The sequence below is a fragment of the Rutidosis leptorrhynchoides genome, chromosome 11 (genome assembly GCF_046630445.1).
Source record: "Rutidosis leptorrhynchoides isolate AG116_Rl617_1_P2 chromosome 11, CSIRO_AGI_Rlap_v1, whole genome shotgun sequence".
NCBI lineage: Eukaryota > Viridiplantae > Streptophyta > Magnoliopsida > Asterales > Asteraceae > Rutidosis > Rutidosis leptorrhynchoides.
The window spans coordinates 78,771,739-78,790,490 of NC_092343.1; the positions used below are offsets into that span (position 1 = coordinate 78,771,739).

The 18,752-nt window shown below is 36.8% G+C and overlaps 1 protein-coding gene across 1 annotated transcript; it reads right to left on the reverse strand.

Annotated features, from left to right (window-relative positions):
• Positions 1–17,163: 17,163 nt before the first annotated feature.
• LOC139877139 (glutaredoxin-C13-like) lies at positions 17,164–17,781 on the reverse strand. Its single transcript, XM_071864558.1, has one exon. It carries the CDS (start codon positions 17,696–17,698, stop codon positions 17,390–17,392), a length of 309 nt encoding a protein of 102 aa, XP_071720659.1. The 5' UTR covers positions 17,699–17,781; the 3' UTR covers positions 17,164–17,389.
• Positions 17,782–18,752: the final 971 nt, after the last annotated feature.

Sequence of the window (18,752 nt, forward strand, 5' to 3'; positions counted from 1 at the left end):
GTTCAGTGCCTCAAAAGCATTGACCACACTAATTGGATCAGCCTTATCTTTATCAATTTTGTTCGTTCTACTTATGCCTGCTTCATTATCATGAGCACCTACATTTTTATTCTCAGGGCGATAAACCAATTGTTGCTTCACTTTACCGACCACATATCCACTCTTGGATTTCACATTATCATCCCTATGATTCCCAATTACCAGACCATGAACATGTTTTTTAGTAACCTTTTTGAATCCATCAGCATCCACATCTTGAGTAGTTACCGGAATATTCTTAGGACATTGGGCATCGTTATGCCCAAAAACTTGGCAACACGAACACCTAGGTGGCTTCCATTCATACTCGATGGTCACAACATCAACGGTTTTACCTTTCCTATCTATGCTTGGCGTGGCAACGTTGAGCCTCTCCTTCACCTCATTAGTCGCATTCAATTCAACCATTGCCCTAGCATAATTCGGGCGACCCCATGACTCAAGACACATGGTACTTGTGTAAGAGTCCAGCATTAAAGGCTTACCAATCTTTGTAGCAATCGCACTCAGACCATCTTCCGTGAACCCAGCCAATGGAACATCATGAAGCTTAATCCACACTGGTACTTTGGTTAAGTCTTATTTAGTTAGCGATATTTGAGATGTCCATTTATTCAAAATAATAGGGATCGTCCGAATCATCCATGGACCACTGTCATAACCCGTCCTTAACCATAAGAACGCGTTAGATAACGTATGATTTCATTGCGAGGTATTGACCTCTATATGAGACATTTTGAAAGAAAACTGCATATATTATACATTACAAACCATAACCATTATTTTTGTTACAAGCTTAAGACAATAAAAAGAAGATTAACGTTTAGCGATAATCTTCGACTTACAAACTTTACAAATGATGACAACAACACGGTTTCTAGCATATTTTACAATACAACATCTCGGATATGCAGTTTTATTTTTGACACAAACATGCGTACGCAAGATCCTGGTTAGATCCAACATGATGCAGCGGAAGCTTTAGAAATCACCTGAGAATAGACATGTTTTAAAAGGTCAACATAAAGTTGGTGAGATATAGGTTTAATGCCGGCAGCAATATATATATAGACCACAAGATTTCGTATATAAACAGTTCAATAAAAGTATTCTAAGTGGTTGAGCACTTGGTAACCATACTTAACATTTTCACGTCGCATATTCCCTTTAATATGAAATCTTACTACACCGTACCAAGTGTAGTCACAAAACGAAGTACTGTGCAACCGTTGAATACTGGTCGTCCAGTCCGGTTGGGGTTGTCAGGCCCGATAGATCTATCAACAGGATTCGCGTTTACAATACCGCTGTAAATATTAGTTACCAAGCTACAGGGAAGTATGCCAGTGGTACAACTCAACGTAGAATATATTTTTCAGTTACTTGTGTCCATAATGTAAAACATAAAATACATGTATTCTCATCCCGAAATATTTAGAGTTTAAAAGTGGGACTATATACTCACTCTTGTCTTGATGATATAAATAATTTGACTCGGTCTTCCGGTTGATATCACGAACCTATCCATATATAATATATCAATATGTTTTCATTTTAAAACAAACGTTATATATATATATACTTGTTATACTTTTAATATTTTGAATATTTCCTTAGTCCGTAGTTAGCAGTTCGTTGTTAGTAATTCAATTTTAATGGTTCATTTTTAGATGTTTAATATACCCGCAATGAAATAAATAAAACCCCCAACGAAATAAATAAAACCCCATCGTATATGTATTGGTCGAGATTAATCTTGACCCATGGTACCGGTGTTGTCAAATGACGTGTTGCGTACATAAAGTACCGGTGTTGTCAAATGACGTGTTGCGTACAATCATGGGATCTTATGATTAATCTTCTCGTATTGTTTACGGGTGATCCTGAACCATATAAAATTGAATTATAAGTACATATATATAAAATATCATGTTATCTTAGAAATATGTGATTTATATCATTTTTTTCCAATTGATCCCGTAGTTGAAATGATCTAGGATAACCAATTTTGTTTCGGTCATAGTTTCTTCGTTACAAATCCGTTTTCGTTGATTCAAATTGCCATCTTCTTGGATCGAGTTCTTCTTTAAGACTATGAACTGTAAATACCTTGGTTTGTATTCAAAATCATACGGCATAAGTGAAACATTAGTGAAACATATGAAGTTAATCATTTTCCATCATGTAAACAACCTCAAATGATTATTTTTCTAAAAATACTTATACTTTGAAAAACCAAGTTTTACCTTGTTAAATTAACATATAAATAAGTTATGTTACATGTCTTGAAGTATTTTAAAAGTTAAGTTAGAAGGATCTATTTAGTTTGCAAACAAGTTTGAAAACATTCAAACTATGTTCTTGTTGTTAAACTTTTGTACCACAAAATAAGATAGCTATATATATATGAATCGAATAAGGTTATGAACATAGATTCTACCTCAAGTTCCTTGGATGAAGTTGCTGTAAGAGAGAAGTAAGAAGCTAGAATCAAAAGGGTGATAGAAGTGGATGAAAGATTGGAAGTAAGTTGGTGTTCTTGGAAGGTTTTCTTGAAGTGTTGTTGTAAGAGTTTTCTTATGGTGTTTTAGTATGGTTTTTATGGCTAAATCTTCTTGGTTATTTGCTGGATTGTTATGGAGTTTAGAGAGTAAGAAAGAGTGTGTGTTTTTGATAAGAAAATGGTAGTAAAAATGGATCAAAATGAGCATGTATATATACACAAAAAAAAAACGTGAATGAGGGGTATGGAGACAAAAATTCAAGCTATCATTTTATGTATCTAGTCTTATTTGCATCCAAGTTCAATTACCTAGCTCTAAGGGCAGTAACAAGAGTAGGTTTGGTGGTGATTTGATGTGTATTTACTATTAGTAAATACGTATAAAAGCTAGGTATGATACGAGTACAAATACTCTAGGTATACGTATAGAAATTTTGTGAAAAATGAAATGAGGATTCAAATATAGCTATCTTTTGTGAATACACTTATATGGTTTTATGTATTTAAGTCTTTAAAAGTGATTAAATACATTACTTATACGATATATGTATAAACATTATATGTCTTAAGTATTTATGTCAAATAACGTTACGTATAGTTATTGTTTTGAAAACTTAAGTTAGTAGTTTCAAAATATACTTATAACTTGTTGTTATTAATACAAAATGAGATATTAAAACATTTATTAATCATGTTAAATATGTATATATACCTATATATACACAAACGTATAAATATCATATATTGTATAGTTTGTGATATCATCGGTCAAACTAGACGGTCAAACGTTGTGTAAAACTCTTTTCGGAAATATAAATCTTAACAATTTGGATTGCTTATCATGTTGGCAAGGTTTAATTTATGTAAATATTAATCTTATAAGTATAGAATGATCGAAAAAGTGCGGGTCGTTACATTACCTCCCCGTTAAATAAATTTCGTCCCGAAATTTTAAAATTGTACCTATTTTGCGTCATCGAGAAACAAGTGTGGATACTTTTGCTTCATCTGATCCTCTCGTTCCCAAGTAAACTCGGGACCTCTTCTAGCATTCCAGCGAACCTTAACAATCGGTATATTGCTCTGTTTGAGCTGTTTAACTTCACGGTCCATGATTTCGATTGGTTCTTCGACGAATTGTAGTTTCTCGTCGACATGGATTTCTTCAAGAGGAATGGTGAGGTCTTCCTTTGCAAGACACTTCTTAAGGTTTGAGACGTGAAAGGTATTATGTACTCCGGTGAGTTGTTGCGGTAACTCGAGTCGATAAGCTACCGGTCCAATGCGTTCGATGATCTTGAACGGGCCTACGTACCTTGGGTTCAGTTTACCCCTTTTGCCGAAACGTATTACACCTTTCCAAGGTGACACCTTTAGCATAACCATGTCCCCGACCTGAAACTCTAATGGTTTCCTTCGAACATCGGCGTAGCTCTTTTGGCGACTACGGGCTGTTTTCAATCTCTCCTTGATTTGCACTATCTTCTCAGTCGTTTCATGTATGATCTCGGGACCAGTTAATTGTCGATCTCCTACTTCATTCCAACAGATAGGAGATCTACACTTCCTTCCGTACAATGCTTCGAATGGCGCAGCTCCAATGCTCGCATGATAACTATTATTATACGAGAATTCTGCTAACGGTAGATATTTATCCCATCCGTTTCCAAAATCGATCACACATGCCCTGAGCATGTCTTCGAGAGTCTGAATCGTTCTCTCACTCTGTCCATCGGTTTGTGGATGATATGCGGTACTCATATCCAACCGAGTTCCTAGTGCCTCCTGTAGTGATTGCCAGAATTTTGAGGTAAATCTACTATCACGATCGGATATAATGGAAATAGGTATTCCATGCCTTGAAACAACTTCCTTTATATACAATCGTAATAGTTTCTCCATTCTATCCGTTTCCTTTATAGGTAAGAAATGTGCAGACTTGGTGAGACGATCAACAATCACCCAAATGGTGTCGTATCCCCAGGCAGTCTTTGGTAACTTTGTGATGAAATCCATGGTAATACCATCCCATTTCCATTCTGGGATTTCTGGTTGTTGAAGTAACCCTGACGGCTTCTGGTGTTCTGCTTTGACCTTAGAACAAGTTAAACACTCCCCAACATATGTTGCAACGTCGGTCTTTAAATTAGGCCACCAATAACGTGTCTTAAGATCTTGATACATCTTTCCAACTCCAGGATGTATCGAGTATCTTGTCTTATGTGCCTCGTTCAATATTAACTTCCTTAATCCACCCAACTTCGGTACCCAAATACGATTTGCAAAATATCGAATTCCATCTTCCCGCATAACGAGTTGCTTCGCATACTTCTTCATTATTTCATTTCCTATATTTTCTTTAGTAAGTGCTTCTCGTTGAACTTCTTTGATTTGTGAGTTGAGATTCATGCGAATTTTTATGTTCATCGCTCGTACTCGAATTGGTTCTCGTTCTTTTCTGCTTAAAGCATCAGCCACCACATTCGCCTTCCCGGGATGATAACGAATTTCACAATCATAGTCGTTTATTAACTCGACCCACCTACGTTGCCTCATGTTCAATTGTTTCTGATCAAAAATATGTTGAAGGCTTTTATGATCAGTAAACACAGTGAATTTAACCCCATACAAGTAGTGTCTCCACATCTTCAATGCAAACACGACTGCTCCCAATTCTAGATCATGCGTCGTATAATTTCGCTCGTGAATCTTCAATTGTCGGGATGCAAATGCAATAACTTTCTTCCGTTGCATAAGAACACAACCAAAACCTTGTCGCGAAGCGTCACAATATATTTCAAAATCATCGTTCCCTTCAGGTAACGATAAAATAGGCGCCGTAGTTAACTTCTTCTTCAGTAATTGAAATGCGTTCTCCTGCTCCGAGGTCCATTCGTATTTCTTCCCTTTTTGTGTTAATGCTGTCAACGGCTTAGCTATTCGGGAAAAATCTTGAATAAACCTTCTATAATAACCGGCTAAACCCAAAAATTGGCGTATCTGTGTTGGTGTCTTAGGAGTCTCCCATTTTTCAATAGCTTCAGTTTTTGCTGGATCAACCTGAATTCCTTTGCTATTAACAACGTGACCAAGAAATTGCACTTCTTTCAACCAGAAAGCACACTTAGAAAATTTAGCGTATAGCTGTTCTTTTCTCAACAACTCTAATATCAACCTTAAATGCTGCTCATGCTCTTGCTCACTCTTGGAATAGATAAGAATATCATCAATGAAAACGATAACAAACTTATCCAAATACGGACTACAAACTCGATTCATGAGGTCCATGAATACAGCTGGCGCATTTGTCAACCCAAACGGCATGACCAAAAATTCGTAATGACCATAACGTGTTCGAAAAGCAGTTTTCGGAATGTCCTCTTCTTTGACACGTAGTTGATGATAGCCCGATCTTAGGTCGATTTTCGAATAAACACATGATCCCTGGAGTTGATCAAATAAGTCGTCAATTCTTGGTAGTGGATACCGATTTTTGATAGTTAACTTATTTAATTCACGATAATCTATGCACATCCTAAAAGATCCATCTTTCTTTTTAACAAATAGAATCGGAGCTCCCCACGGTGAAGTACTTGGTCGTATGAATCCACGGTCTAGTAATTCTTTTAACTGACTTTGAAGTTCTTTTAATTCGGACGGTGCAAGTCTATATGGCGCACGAGCCACTGGTGCAGCTCCTGGTACTAAATCTATTTGAAATTCTACAGATCTAAATGGAGGTAATCCCGGCAATTCTTCCGGAAAAACTTCAGGAAAATCTCTTGCCACAGGCACGTCGTTGATGCACTTTTCTTTCTTTTCGACTTTATTAACATGTGCTAAAATAGCGTAACATCCCTTTTCTAAACACTTCTTGGCTTTCAAACAGCTAATGAGTTTTAGCTTTGAATTACCCTTCTCTCCATAAATCATCACCGGTATTTTATCCTTACCAGGAATACGAATTGCCTTCTTGGCACAAACAACTTCCGCTCCTATTTTGGACATCCAGTCCATGCCGACTATTACATCAAAACCTCCTAATTCCACGGGTATTAAGTCGATTTTAAACGTTTCTCCGGCTAGATTTATTTCACAATCACGACAAATTTTATCGGCTTTAATTAGTTTACCATTAGCTAACTCAATCAAGTACTTAGCATCTAGAGGTAATGATGAACAATTCAATTTAGTGTAAAAATTTATACACACGTAACTTCTATCGGCGCCAGTATCAAATAAAATAGATGCTGATAAGTTATTAATGGTAAACGTACCCGTAACAAGCTCCGGGTCTTCTCGTGCCTCTCTAGCATTAATAACAAACGCTCTTCCACGTGCAGGTCCGCCATTCTGATTCGGGCACTGGCTCTTATAGTGACCTTGTTTTCCACACCCAAAACAAGTAATGTTAGCCAAAGCAGTTCTATTTGCGTTGGTGGCAGGAGTCTTGTTACCATTTGTAACGAGAGCCTTACAATCTTCAGCAAGATGTCCCTGTCTATTGCATTTAGTGCACAACACACTACAGTAACCAAAATGATGTTTGTGACAACGGTTGCATAAAGGACTTTGTCCTTTATAACCAAAGCTTGAACCACCACCTGCACCTTGTATGGTTTCTTGTTTCTTAAAAGATTGTTGTTGGTTACCTCGATCATAATTTCCATTCCACTTTCTTTTGTTACCTGATACCTTCACATCAGTATTGGATGCTTTCTTATCCAGAATGACCTGATCCATTAACTCGTTCGCCATGGTTATAGCTTCATGAATTGTCTTAGGTTTCGATGCTGTAACGTTTGCCTTGACCTTTTTGGGCAAACCACCTTTGTACATTTCAATCTTCCGTGCTTCGGTTGGAACCAATTCAGGACATAGTAAAACCAATTCCATGAATCGCTGATTGTAGTTGGTGATTTCAGTACCAACCACCTTCAAACTTCGTAACTCATCTTCTAACTTAATAACCTCATTCCTTGGACAATACTCGGTGATTATCATCGCTTTGAATTCTTCCCATGGAGTATCATAAGCTACATCTCCTCCTACCGCCTTCACATAATTCTTCCACCATGTGAGTGCACTATCTTGTAAAGTGCACGATGCAAACTTGGTCATGTCTTTTTCATCACAACCACTGATTTTGAACACCGTCTCCATCTTTTCTATCCATCGGGTTAAACCGATCGGTCCTTCCGTTCCACTGAATGATGATGGCTTGCAAGCTTGAAACGTCTTGTAGGAGCATCCTACACGAGGATTTGGGTTAACTGCAGCAGCTCTTGCAGCTTCGACCCATAGCATTCTATCGTTCACTCGCTGGTTGATGAGTTCCTCGAGTTCTTGTTCCGTCATTCGATTCAATCGCGCCATTTCCTAATGAAAGAAAATAATTACTCACATGGAATATTATAGATGTAGTGTGTATTTATAGTACATTTATAGCTTGTTAATAATATGAACCAGGTATTATTATAAAAGCCTTTTCTTCTTATTAGCGTTTTATAATTATATCTTGGGTAGTACCTACCCGTTAATGTTCATACTTAATAGCTTAGTACAGAATCAATTACTACAATCTAAATAATACTTAACCATGGAAAATTATTGCATTTCATACTTCGCTATTTTACATATGCTTATCTTACATCAAACTTTAAGCAAACCACACTAATAATATTATACAAAACATTATATGATTCCATGGCTTAATACGGCAGTGCATCGTTCGGTCTATTTTCTAGGGCGTTTAGTTCCAATGAATGGCCTAACGCTTATCCTAGCTGTCTGCCTACGTTTTGGCTGAGGAGCCGAAGAACTAGATGCGGGGATAGCACTAATAGGAATAGCGGGAATAGGGGTGGTAGTGTTGAGTGGAATTGGTGCTACGTCATTCTCACTAAGTTCAGGATTTGAATTTTCTAATTCATTCGCTTTTCGTTTCTTTCCTTGATCGAATTTTTCTTTCGTAATTTCTAGTATTTCTTCCTCGGGTTCACTTTCTTCTTCGGGTTCACTTTCCTCCTCGGGTTCACTTTCCGATATTTCTATAGTTGGTTCATCCGGAAATTGTGAGTCTTCCCCAAAAATACCACTTTCGTCATCGGATATGTTAATGACTGAAACACAATCTGAAGGTTCTGATTCGGAGTCGCTGAATGTGATAATAAGTTTCGAGCCCGACATCTATCACACAACAACTAACCCATTAGTACTACATAATATTTACATATAAATTTTAACCAACAGTGATAAGCAATGGTTTTTTTTTTTTTTAAATCAGACCCGGTCAAAGTCCAGACTTTACTAATGTATCCTAACGACTTCTCGGTTAGACACACTAATGCAAACCTGGTTCGCTAAGACCAACGCTCTGATACCACATGTCATAACCCGTCCTTAACCATAAGAACGCGTTAGATAACGTATGATTTCATTGCGAGGTATTGACCTCTATATGAGACATTTTGAAAGAAAACTGCATATATTATACATTACAAACCATAACCATTATTTTTGTTACAAGCTTAAGACAATAAAAAGAAGATTAACGTTTAGCGATAATCTTCGACTTACAAACTTTACAAATGATGACAACAACACGGTTTCTAGCATATTTTACAATACAACATCTCGGATATGCAGTTTTATTTTTGACACAAACATGCGTACGCAAGATCCTGGTTAGATCCAACATGATGCAGCGGAAGCTTTAGAAATCACCTGAGAATAGACATGTTTTAAAAGGTCAACATAAAGTTGGTGAGATATAGGTTTAATGCCGGCAGCAATATATATATAGACCACAAGATTTCGTATATAAACAGTTCAATAAAAGTATTCTAAGTGGTTGAGCACTTGGTAACCATACTTAACATTTTCACGTCGCATATTCCCTTTAATATGAAATCTTACTACACCGTACCAAGTGTAGTCACAAAACGAAGTACTGTGCAACTGTTGAATACTGGTCGTCCAGTCCGGTTGGGGTTGTCAGGCCCGATAGATCTATCAACAGGATTCGCGTTTACAATACCGCTGTAAATATTAGTTACCAAGCTACAGGGAAGTATGCCAGTGGTACAACTCAACGTAGAATATATTTTTCAGTTACTTGTGTCCATAATGTAAAACATAAAATACATGTATTCTCATCCCGAAATATTTAGAGTTTAAAAGTGGGACTATATACTCACTCTTGTCTTGATGATATAAATAATTTGACTCGGTCTTCCGGTTGATATCACGAACCTATCCATATATAATATATCAATATGTTTTCATTTTAAAACAAACGTTATATATATATATACTTGTTATACTTTTAATATTTTGAATATTTCCTTAGTCCGTAGTTAGCAGTTCGTTGTTAGTAATTCAATTTTAATGGTTCATTTTTAGATGTTTAATATACCCGCAATGAAATAAATAAAACCCCCAACGAAATAAATAAAACCCCATCGTATATGTATTGGTCGAGATTAATCTTGACCCATGGTACCGGTGTTGTCAAATGACGTGTTGCGTACATAAAGTACCGGTGTTGTCAAATGACGTGTTGCGTACAATCATGGGATCTTATGATTAATCTTCTCGTATTGTTTACGGGTGATCCTGAACCATATAAAATTGAATTATAAGTACATATATATAAAATATCATGTTATCTTAGAAATATGTGATTTATATCATTTTTTTCCAATTGATCCCGTAGTTGAAATGATCTAGGATAACCAATTTTGTTTCGGTCATAGTTTCTTCGTTACAAATCCGTTTTCGTTGATTCAAATTGCCATCTTCTTGGATCGAGTTCTTCTTTAAGACTATGAACTGTAAATACCTTGGTTTGTATTCAAAATCATACGGCATAAGTGAAACATTAGTGAAACATATGAAGTTAATCATTTTCCATCATGTAAACAACCTCAAATGATTATTTTTCTAAAAATACTTATACTTTGAAAAACCAAGTTTTACCTTGTTAAATTAACATATAAATAAGTTATGTTACATGTCTTGAAGTATTTTAAAAGTTAAGTTAGAAGGATCTATTTAGTTTGCAAACAAGTTTGAAAACATTCAAACTATGTTCTTGTTGTTAAACTTTTGTACCACAAAATAAGATAGCTATATATATATGAATCGAATAAGGTTATGAACATAGATTCTACCTCAAGTTCCTTGGATGAAGTTGCTGTAAGAGAGAAGTAAGAAGCTAGAATCAAAAGGGTGATAGAAGTGGATGAAAGATTGGAAGTAAGTTGGTGTTCTTGGAAGGTTTTCTTGAAGTGTTGTTGTAAGAGTTTTCTTATGGTGTTTTAGTATGGTTTTTATGGCTAAATCTTCTTGGTTATTTGCTGGATTGTTATGGAGTTTAGAGAGTAAGAAAGAGTGTGTGTTTTTGATAAGAAAATGGTAGTAAAAATGGATCAAAATGAGCATGTATATATACACAAAAAAAAACGTGAATGAGGGGTATGGAGACAAAAATTCAAGCTATCATTTTATGTATCTAGTCTTATTTGCATCCAAGTTCAATTACCTAGCTCTAAGGGCAGTAACAAGAGTAGGTTTGGTGGTGATTTGATGTGTATTTACTATTAGTAAATACGTATAAAAGCTAGGTATGATACGAGTACAAATACTCTAGGTATACGTATAGAAATTTTGTGAAAAATGAAATGAGGATTCAAATATAGCTATCTTTTGTGAATACACTTATATGGTTTTATGTATTTAAGTCTTTAAAAGTGATTAAATACATTACTTATACGATATATGTATAAACATTATATGTCTTAAGTATTTATGTCAAATAACGTTACGTATAGTTATTGTTTTGAAAACTTAAGTTAGTAGTTTCAAAATATACTTATAACTTGTTGTTATTAATACAAAATGAGATATTAAAACATTTATTAATCATGTTAAATATGTATATATACCTATATATACACAAACGTATAAATATCATATATTGTATAGTTTGTGATATCATCGGTCAAACTAGACGGTCAAACGTTGTGTAAAACTCTTTTCGGAAATATAAATCTTAACAATTTGGATTGCTTATCATGTTGGCAAGGTTTAATTTATGTAAATATTAATCTTATAAGTATAGAATGATCGAAAAAGTGCGGGTCGTTACAACCACCCTCCATTACATCCTGCATTCCCTTTTCAGTAGAGAATTTAAAGAAGAAGAAACCTTTAGAATTCATCATCGTCTTCTCAATTCCAAATTTCTTCCACACGTTCATTTCGTAGTTTTGGACCACTGGGAACACAACTCTCTTTCCCAAAAAATAGCCATATAAGGTATTACTATATCTTTTCGATGCTTCCTGTACTGATGATACGGGAATAACTGTTGATGGCAACAGAGACAGAAGCCAGGACCACCACAGAATATTGTCCGCTTTGTGAACAGCGAGCCACCAGCGACTCAACTGCCCTCAAGGATTTAAAACGCTTCCTGTGAGGAAGAGGTATCAAGCCACATATATGGGCCTTTGTTTTTGCCTCTCCAACCGATGTGGGAAAGGGGTGAAGGTCACCCCAACAATCCCCCCCCCCCCCCAACATCGGTGTGGTAACCCCGGCTCTGATACCAGTTGATGGCAACGGAGACAGAAGCCAGGACCACCACAGAATATTGTCTGCTTTGTGAACAGCGAGCCACCAGCGACTCAACTGCCCTCACGGATTTAAAATGCGTCCTGTGAGGAAGAGGTATCAAGCCACATATATGGGCCTTTGTTTTTGCCTCTCCAACTGATGTGGGAAAGGGGTGAAGGTCACCCCAACAATCCAAATACTTAAAGTGTATTGATTGGTGCGATTTGGAATGAACACTTAGCCCCTCTTATATAACCAAGTCACTCACCCCTCACATCTTCCTCCCACCAATGTGGGATAAACATATCTTCTACTAGCCAAAATAAACCAACAAATCTCCACCTTTTGGATAGAAGAAGATAACCATACTTCCACATTGCGAAGATAACCGACGTAGATGCTTCCTCGACGACAACTTCAAGATCCTCATCTTCATGCCGTTGACATTATCTCTAACCCAAGAAATAAAATTTGCATCTTCATCAAACATTGTCAATACCCGACAATCATTGTCATCACAGACAATCATAACTCTTAACAGAATTATCATACTCCACCATTAAGAGTATAGCACTTAGAATATCACATTCCAAGCATTTCACCTCGGCACATGTTGTTGAACAACCAGCTGAAACTTTATGGTGCAACTTCCTGTTTGGCTTTCCCTGGAAGTTTCATCAGCTACAACATCAGTTTCCACCACACAGCCTGCATCAATGCCAAACAAATGCCCATGTGCAATTATGGAACCGCTAACGAACATCCCTTTTCATGGTGGCGCGGACACACCATGAGGATGGTGTGACTTCAGAGGAATTTGTCACTCTCCGTAACAACGGAGACAATGTTAGCGTCTTTGGAGCCATTTGCCGGATTAGCTCCACCTGGACAATTAACCCTTACATGCCCAGTCTTCCCGCACCTCCAGCATACCAGATTCTTCCCAGAGTTTCTCTTTCGCCTATCCGAACACAACACTATCGTATCTCCCGATGACGATACCCCGTTACCTTCCAGTCTTTTCTCCTCGGATAGGAGCTTGCTAGTAACGTCTTCAAACTTCAGAGTTTTCTTCCCATACATCAAAATAGGTTTCATGTGTTCATAAGACGATGATAAAGAAAATATCAACCTCAAAGCTTTATCTTCATCATCCGTTTTAACTCCAATAGCCTCCAGTTCTGAAATAATACCCTTAAGAATACTTAGATGATCTGAAATCTTTGAACCCCCATCCATACGCAGAGTATGAAATTGTTCTTTAAGACACAACCGATTTGAGATGCCCTTGCCCTGGTACAACTGCTCTAGTTTAACCCAAAGCTCCTTTGCCGTTGATAACCAGTGCACATTTGCAAGCACGTTCTTTGCAAGACACAAACGAATCGCACTTGCTGCCCTCAAATCCATATCATCCCATTCTTCTTCATCGAACTTACTGCTAGAATCACTGCCGGAAACAAAGGTGGGTTTACCCTTCAAAGCCTTGTGTAAACCGGACTGAATCAACACATCCTTGACTTGAACCTGCCATAAGCCAAAATTGATCCTCCCATCAAATTTCTCTACATCAAACCTCATTGGACTGAACTTCGACATCGTATCCGTATCCTATAAACAACACTTTCTCTGATTTTGCTCACGTTTCGAATAGCCAAAAGATGTAGCAGGTAGCCAGGACCCTTTAAATCGGAAATTCACAACTCGCCACTAACAAATCCAACTATTACTACGAATCAGAAAAAATATTGTCTAACCAGATACCCTATACGATCAATAGAACTCGTTTCTGATGTGGACGATCCACTCCCGTGGCAACCACAGAGCATACTCCGACTCCTATAACCGAGACCCCCGTCAAACCTGACGCTCTGATAGCAGTTGTTGGGAAATTACGGTCTCACTAATTCCCACCAATCAGCCCAACAGTAATAGTAAAGAAATAAGAACAATACACAACACAAGATTTAACGTGGAAACTCCAAAACAGGAGAAAAACCACCGGCCCCCAAAGAGAGAAATACACTATATCACAAATTGTTACAATGATATAGACGACTCTCTTAAGCCAACTACACTCTCCAAAATATTTAACTAATACAACTCTCAAACAAGGGTAAGAAAGAAAGAAATAATCAAATACTTAAAGTGTATTGATTGGTACGATTTGGAATGAAGACTTAGCCCCTCTTATATAACCAAGTCACTCACCCCTCACATCTTCCTCCCACCAATGTGGGATAAACATATCTTCTACTAGCCAAAATAAACCAACAAATCTCCACCTTTTGGATAGAAGAAGATAACCATACTTCCACATTGCGAAGATAACCGACGTAGATGCTTCCTCGACGACAACTCTCAAACAAGGGTAAGAAAGAAAGAAATAATCAAATACTTAAAGTGTATTGATTGGTGCGATTTGGAATGAAGACTTAGCCCCTCTTATATAACCAAGTCACTCACCCCTCACATCTTCCTCCCACCAATGTGGGATAAACATATCTTCTACTAGCCAAAATAAACCAACAAATCTCCACCTTTTGGATAGAAGAAGATAACCATACTTCCACATTGCGAAGATAACCGATGTAGATGCTTCCTCGACGACAACTTCAAGATCCTCATCTTCATGTCGTTGACATTATCTCTAACCCAAGAAATAAAATTTGCATCTTCATCAAACATTGTCAATACCCGACAATCATTGTCATCACAGACAATCATAACTCTTAACAGAATTATCATACTCCACCATTAAGAGTATAGCACTTAGAATATCACATTCCAAGCATTTCACCTCGGCACATGTTGTTGAACAACCAGCTGAAACTTTATGGTGCAACTTCCTGTTTGGCTTTCCCTGGAAGTTTCATCAGCTACAACATCAGTTTCCACCACACAGCCTGCATCAATGCCAAACAAATGCCATCTTCCTGCTCATTCCCAACAACAACAACGTCAATGCCATCTTCCTGCTCATTCCCAGATTCAAATAAACGAAAATTCACCTTCCTTTGTTGTTCAGTTGTACCACTAACAACATTCTTATAAGATAATCATTGGTTTACCTGAACACCTGAGGAATAGGTTCTTTAACCAGCATCTCTTTCATTGGTTGTTTGTTCCCCATATCCCCTTGCTTAACATGCACATCGTTAGGGTTACTCCTCTTGCTCGATACAGACTCATCATCAGATGAATCCGACGCCGTATGTACACTGACTACATCATCTAGATGCAAATCAGTCGCACCAATAGCCTGATCTTTCTCATTCGTCGTCCTCTTCTGGCCATCATATAACAGTACAGTTTGCTCCACCACATCATTAGAGTCATCATTATAAATGGACTCCATATTTACACCATAATTAGTATTCAAATCAAAACCAATCTTTCTGTTCCTCAAAACCCTAGGAACGGTTTGAGGGATCGTTTTCTTTTTCTTTCCACCCGAACTTTTTCCCATTACCAACCCTGATCGGATTGTCCAATAGGTTGATGATCAAACGAATTGAAAAATCAGATGAAAATTGAATCACCGCAAAAAATCGCCCCTAGAAGTGCTAGGTTACTCGAATTGTTTTCTAATCGTAAAACTAGGTCGGGAGTAAGGATATTGGACTTTAGATACATTTAAATAATAAGTTTCAAAATAATATGTGTTAACATACAAAAATATAAACATATATGTATAAAAACATAAACATAATCTTCATTTGTTCAAGAACTACAAAATTTAATTATTTTCTTTTTAAAGGCAAGGTCCCAAAGTATACCAGATCGAAATTGAACCTGGGTCTCCAGGAGATTTTCGGAATCCAACCACTTAGCCACCCGCTATCTAAAATTTTAGTTTAAATTCATATAAAGAAAATGTTGACTGTTATTAACTTTGACAGATTTTGACTGAATAAAACCGAATTTGACCCATTTTCCGCTGTTGACCAATTAAGTACTCGGATTTTGGAAAATTGGATCGGCCAGTTTCGAAAAAGGGGTAATTAGGGAGTAATCGGCACTAAACCGGGAATTTTACAACACTGAATATAATTCAAGAAAACTAATTGCTTCTAAAACCCTAAGCAAGAGGTCCCATACCATACTGTCCTGTCCTGAACGAGAACACGAACTCGAACAATGGGCTCATGACGTTCTAAACCCAACTCACGTACCACTTGAATCGGCGAACAACAGAACCCTTGGGACCTTCTTCAACCCCATAACCATTCTAGTTGACAAATAACACATGTATAGTTACACTAGGCAAATCCGAACCATATACTAATTGAGAGCAGTTTTCATATCTCAAAGGTTTTGAAAATGGGTCATATGGGTCTAACACGTTAAAGTTGCCTAAAGTCTACTTTTACTATATACACACTCCTACATAATTTTATTCAAAAAATTAGCTTATTATTACAGTACAAAATTTGTCTTAGAATAATAGGAATATAGTGTGTACAGCTCAACACAACAAGAACAAGACCTTTTCAACCCAGAGTAAACAATGACCCGTCTCAACCCAAGCATGATGTACCCGCTGTTACCTAACCCGCCTGAACATTTATTGTTTCACATTTACAAAATAACAGAGGCTGGTTACACAGGTCTTCCCAGTTATCACACAGGTCTTCTGTTCTTAAAGCTTTATGAAAACGAGAATCATAAACAATAGAAGTTAACAAATTAATTATTTATAAGAGTGATTGAAAATGAAAGACTTGCTTATTCAATACCTTTCTTTAACGAAAAGTGGAGCATATATCTTCTCAACTTTTTTGAAAATGAAATTTCAGGAGTTGAATACTGCACTTATTTTATTTTATTTTTATTTAATATTTTCATATTTTTTTTGGCACCTATTCAACACAAGGTTTGAAGCTTTGTGTTTAGACCACGTGGGAAGATTCAGAACTAAAATTGCAAGCTCTTGAAGTGAAGCTGATAACACATACTAATTTATAATCACATTAATCTGAACGATATCCGAGTGTTCACATTAAACATATAAGAACATATACAATAGGCTACATTCATCATCTAAAAACTAACAATTATCGTAGTATCCTAAATTCATAATTTCGATAAGCTACGAAAGTACTAGAAATACAGAACGCAGACTACATAGTCTTCACGTGAACAAATTACTACTGCAGATCAGTCATGAGCCAACCTTATTTATTCAGATAATTCCCCACAAAAGCCATATATAGTGGACTTCATTTAAGACAGTGACTGATACGGTTTCAGAAGTGGAATGAGGGAGCCGCTTAGGTGGAGCGACATCACCTCGTTGGTGGACCCCACAAGCTTGCCACCTATGAATACAGCTGGCACAGTAGGTGAACTACGCCCTTGTTTAGGAAGAGCCTTTTCGATTTCCCGTCCTTCCGGATCTTGGTCAATTTCATAAACTACAGGGTTGACCCTAAGTTCTTGGAACAGAATGGTGACAGAGTAACACAAACAACAAGTGCTCTTGGTAAAAATCACAACTCCATTTTCAGATGTCAAGGCTTGTATCTTCTCCATCTCAAAAACTTAAACTTTTTAGATCAAAATCCAAATAAAATTGTGATTAGTTGGTAGTAAGGAGCAAAATCGATGAGAGAGTTAGATTTTGTTGATGGTTAATGTTTTCATGCTCTACTTCTACTTATATAACCTCGAAAAAGTTGTAATCCTTTTCTCCGAACAAGAAAATTCAAAAAAAGATGTGCTTTACTTAGATGCTTAAAAACTACTAGATTGGTATCTTTGAAAAAAAGATACACTATGGGAACAACTTGAACACATATTTTTCTTATACTTGCATTATAACCAGTGTTGTAAAAAACGGCCGAGACGGGCATCACAACGGTTTTATCATGCTACCGTTGCAACGGACCTAGAAACGGTTAAAAACAGTCAACGCTTAAAAAAGGTTAACGACGCCAAAAGGACGGTCAAAAACGGCCGAGACGGTAAAAAACGGCCGAGGCGGCTGAGACGGGGTCGAGACGGATTTTGAACAACGTTGACTTTTTAAATAAATTTCAAACATAAATATTTCAAGTTAAAGGCAAATATCTATGTTTACATTGAAATATTTATGTTTGAAATATATATAAAAAGTCAACGTTGGTCAACATCCGTCTCGACCCCTTTTTTTCCGTTGCGACGTTTTAAGGTCCCTACCGTCTCGACCCCGTATTGCGTTATTTCAACCTTGATTATAACTACTAAATAAATTGATTAAACTTTTTTAATCTTGATTAAGTAGCTAAACTAGCATCTTTGATCAACGTGGAAAATGAAGTCCGCGGGTTTACAGAGTATAATTAGACCGTTCCACATTCGACGCGCCTTAGTGATTCAGTTGGAGAGTACACCAGCTCAAAAAGGGCTGGTCAATATTGTTTCAAACAGATTCCTCCTTTAATCAATGTACATATATTCTCAGGGTAAAAAGAGTGGGAATGAGATTGCCTAACCAAATCAACAAAATACTATCTTTTTATGGCAATAAAGTAACTTCATGTTGCCCAAAGGTTACCCAAGTTGATACATCAAGAATAAAAACATTAATCTAAACTAAAAACGTTAA

Excerpts from the sequence above, each read along its gene's own strand:
- LOC139877139 (XM_071864558.1), bottom strand. The coding sequence starts at position 17,698 with ATGGAGAAGATACAAGCCTTGACATCTGAAAATGGAGTTGTGATTTTT.